This window comes from Dipodomys ordii, unplaced genomic scaffold (genome assembly GCF_000151885.1).
Source record: "Dipodomys ordii isolate 6190 unplaced genomic scaffold, Dord_2.0 Scaffold8208, whole genome shotgun sequence".
NCBI lineage: Eukaryota > Metazoa > Chordata > Mammalia > Rodentia > Heteromyidae > Dipodomys > Dipodomys ordii.
In genome coordinates, this window is record NW_012275421.1 from 1 (window position 1) to 4,543 (window position 4,543).

Consider the following 4,543-nt stretch of genomic DNA (forward strand, 5'->3'; position numbering starts at 1 on the left):
GCACTGTCCCTCAGCTCTTCAGCTCAAGGCGAGCGCTCTACCACTTGAGCTACAGCGCCACTTCCGGTTTTCTGGTGGTTTATTGGAGATAGGAGTCTCCCGGTCTCTCCTGCCCGGGCTGGCTTTGAACCGCGATTCTCAGATCTCAGCCTCCTGAGTAGCTAGGATTACAGGCGTGAGCCACCAGTGCCCGGCTGCCGCCACTTAATTTTTTTAAAAAAAATTTTTGTCAGTTGTGGAGCTTGAACTCTGGCCCTGGGCCCTATCCCTGAGCTCTTCTTGCTCAAGGCTAGTGCCTTATCACTTTGAGCCACAGCTCCACTTCAGGTTTCCCCGATGGTTAATTGGAGTCTCATGGACTTTCATGCCTGGATTGGCTTTGAACTGTGATCCTCAGATCTCAGCCTCTGGAGTAGCTAGGATTACAGCCATGAACCACCAGCACCTGGCTCAATTTAACCTTATTTAACCCTTTGGGGTTAATGTTCTTCATGAATAAATTAGTCAGTGCTTACAAAGAATTTTAGTCTATCTAAAACATGGCATGATATAACTCTGTTGACCACATATAAACCTAATTTTTCTACTTAAGTGAATTTTATTGTTTAGATAATGTGTTTAATTAATTATTTTTTGTATAGTTGCTCTTGCATATGGAATCTATAAGCAAGATCTTCCTGCCTTGGAAGAGAAACCAAGAAATGTAGTTTTTGTAGACATGGGACATTCTGCTTACCAAGTTTCCATCTGTGCATTTAATAGAGGAAAGCTGAAAGTAAGTATACTGTTTTCCAGAAGATTATATTAAGACTATAATGACACATTTTTGAGGGGCTAAAGCTAAAATACTTGGTTGAAAAATTTTGTTTGACTAATGGAGTCTTTCTGTGAGCCAACTGAGTTGGAAACTAGGTATTGTAGGGCAGAGTAGGGGTTGTGAGCCTCAAGTAATTTATTGCAAGTTGCCATGATGTGAAATAAAGTACATAGACTTTGAGGAAAAACTATTAACATCCCCGAGTCTTAATTTTCTCATAATATAGATAATACAGGAGAAGCAGTGTTTACCTTGCAGGCTTATGAGGATTCTTTTAATGTATTCCCTTGGTGTGTTTTGCCCTGATGATTGGAAGGGTGGTGAAAAGGACTTACCTAGCTTCTTGATTGACTGGTTCTCTACTACTTTACCAGCCTGGCATTTTGGTGGTAGTTTGGAGATGATATCTCTGGACTTTTTTTGCCTAACTGGCTGCAGACTGCAATCATCTGGATTTCAGTTTCTTGAATAACTGCCCATTGGCACTTAGGACTTTCCATAACCTTTGGATAGGGCCTCAAATTCTTGCCTGGTGGCCATCCTTTTGGGGCTGATCTCCTCAGTCTCAGCCTTCCAAATAGCTGGATTATAGTCATGAACCACTATGGTGGGCCCTGTTTTTCATCACTTTAGATAGAAAATTCTGACCATAATTTAAATCCTATGGGTTAGTGACAGATTTTTTTGTGAGCCAGTCCTGGGACTTGAACTTACAGATGAGATACTGTCACTGAGCTTTTGCTCCAGGCTAACGCTATAGCATTTGAGTCCAGCTCTACTTCTAGCTTTTTGATAGTTAATTGAAGATAATAGTTCCATGGATTTTTCTGCCCAGTCTGGCTTTGAACTGTGATAGTCAGATCTCAGCCTCTTGAGTAGGTAGGATTAACAGGCATGAGCCACCAGCACCTGGCAATAATTCACTTTTAATTTTTAAAATTGACTTATTGGCTGACACCTCAGTTTTCTGAATCTTGTGATTGTCTTTAAAATTAATTGTTAAGAATATTTATTATAGAACATCAAAACTTCAAAAATTCTGTAAAGAAAAGACAGTCTCACTGCTCTTTACCAGTTTGATGTATTTAATTCAAGTTTTTAAAAAAATGGAATTGGAATCACATTTAATTCTGTGTCTTATTTTTCAGCTAATATTAAAAACATTTCTTTCTTTCTTTTTTTTTTTGTTGGTCCCAGGGCTTGAACTCTGGGTCTGGGTGCTGTCCCTCAGCTCTTCAGCTCAAGCCTAGCGCTCTACCACTTGAGCCACAGCCCCACTTCCAAGAAAATTTCTTAGATACATGAAATTGTTTGAAGAGACTTATTTGCCTACTTGTATTAATAAGTTTAATTAGATCTTAATTTGCTTCTAATTGGAATGTTGAGAACCGAAGCATTCATAGACTTCTGTATTATATAGAAACCAAATTGTGATTAAGAATGATTTGATCCTTCTAATAGTAAACAGATAGTAAACAGTCTGGCTTTCAGTATTATTCACAGCTTTTCTGCAGTGTTAAGACTAGAAGTGAGTACATGATATATTAATGTATTTGATCTTGGATATGGAATTGTTACTGGGAAGTCAGTTGGTATAGTGAGAAAAGGGGTGGGTTTGAAATCCACTTCTACCATGTTAGTAGCTTTGTGACCTATAGATCTCATGTGTTTAGATATGTGGCATACACTATAAACTAGAACGTAGGATGTCTCTATTACAGGGTAGTCTTAGCAAGGATTATCTGGTACACATGGCTTTATTTACCCATAATAAATGTACCCCTGATTTTTAAACTCATGACTAAATAGGTGCTCTAATAAATTTTAGAATTTATTAGCTATTATGTTAATTATCCTCTTTTCCCTTCCTAAGGTGTTGGCCACAGCATTTGACACAACACTGGGAGGCAGAAAATTTGATGAGGTGTTAGTAAATCATTTCTGTGAAGAATTTGGGAAGAAGTATAAGCTTGACATAAAGTCTAAAATCCGTGCATTATTACGACTGTCTCAAGAGTGTGAGAAACTCAAGAAGTTGATGAGTGCAAATGCTTCAGATCTCCCTTTAAGCATTGAATGTTTTATGAATGATGTTGATGTATCTGGAACGATGAATAGGTAACCATATTTTCATGTTGTGGTAAACTGTGATTTTTTTTTTCCCCTCATCTCTATTTAACAAGTTGTTAAGATTACCATGGTAGTTAATATGATAACTTCATTTCTTTTTCTTTTTTTTTCCTTTTTTTGTCAGTTGTGGGGCCTGAACTCTGAGCCTGGGAACTGTCCCTGAGCTCTTCAGCTCAAGGCTAGTGCTCTACCACTTGAGCCACAGCACCACTTCCGGCCTTTTCTGTGTATGTGGTGCTGAGGAATCGAACCCAGAGACTCTTGCATGCAAGGCAAGCACTCTACCACTGAGCTACCTTTCCAGCCCCTGATAACTTCATTTCTGAGTGTAAAAATTATAGGCTGTAAAATCTTGGTTTTATGTAAAGATTGAATTTGATTATTTTAGTAATGAAGACTAAGTTTTTTTTGTGAATGCTCCAGAAAGTTGGTAGTTCTTTGCCTATGCACCCCTTTTCATAAAACTAAGGCATTGTGCTTTAAATGCAGAGTTAAATTGAATTTAACTAGGCATTGGTTAAGAAACTGCTTTTTTTTCCTGGTTCAAGGTCACTGGCAACAGCCAGCCCTCTTTTGCAACACTATAAGAATTCTGGGTAGTTGATATTGAAGGCCATTTTCAGAAACTGTTACTATGTTGCTTGGATGGGGGACTGATATCTTCCTTTGGCTGTGAACTCTGAACTCCACTAGAGTTCAGACACAACTGATGGCATTTTTGGGGAAGTATGTCTGAGTGATCCTTATAACATTACAGATAGCATTTATTATTGAGCAGTATCCAATCTTTTTTTTTGAGGGGGAGTCACTTTTTTTTATTGTGAAAATACCGTACGGAGGGGTTACAATTACATGGGCAAGATAATGAGTACATTTCTTTTTTTTTTTTAATTTTTTTTTTTTTGGGTCCGGTCATGGGGCCTGAACTCTGGGCCTGGGCGCTGTCCCTCCGCTCTTCAGCTCAAGGCTAGCACTCTACCATTTGAGCCACAACACCACTTCCGGCTTTTTTCTTTTTTCTTTTTGCTTATGTGTTGCTGAGGAATCGAACCCAGGGCCTCAGGCATGCGAGGCAAGGGCTCTACCACTGAGCCAACTTCCCAGCCCCTTGTTATTTATTTTGTTTAGAGGAATGCCTTCTTTGCTTAACACCTGTATCATAAGTGTTTTTGGACACTACGTCAAATATAAAAAATTAAATCCATTAGTATTTTTTTTCTGTACCCTCATAGTATTTAACTGAGTTACTTGTTTGGGAAGGAACACTCTTATTGTCTGTGTGTAGCAACGCTTTGGTTCTTCTTTCTTTCTGAGTTGTGGACTGGTAGGATTAGAGAAATGGGTATCTTAGTGACTAGATATTTGGGAATGGCACTAAAGTAGAAGAAATTGAAGCAAGTATGTTGGGAGAGAGGAGGACTTGGAAAGTCCACCAGAGATGTTAGGAAGCGTGGGTCAACTTTTTTTTTTTGGTCGGTTATGGAGCTTGAACTCTGCCCCTGAGCTTTTCAGCTCAAGGCGCGGGCTCTACCACTTGAGCCACAGTGTCACTTCATTTTCTGGTGGTTTATTGGAGATAAGAGTCTCATGGACTTT

The 4,543-nt window shown here is 39.0% G+C and overlaps 1 protein-coding gene across 1 annotated transcript; it reads left to right on the top strand.

Moving 5' to 3' along the window:
- Window positions 1–645: 645 nt before the first annotated feature.
- Window positions 646–2,963, top strand: LOC106002353 (heat shock 70 kDa protein 4-like). The gene is made up of 2 exons (XM_013037244.1): window positions 646–775; window positions 2,691–2,963. The coding sequence occupies exons 1-2, from the start codon at window positions 719–721 to the stop codon at window positions 2,937–2,939; spliced, it is 306 nt and encodes a 101-aa protein (XP_012892698.1). The 5' UTR covers window positions 646–718; the 3' UTR covers window positions 2,940–2,963.
- The last annotated feature ends 1,580 nt before the right edge of the window (window positions 2,964–4,543 follow it).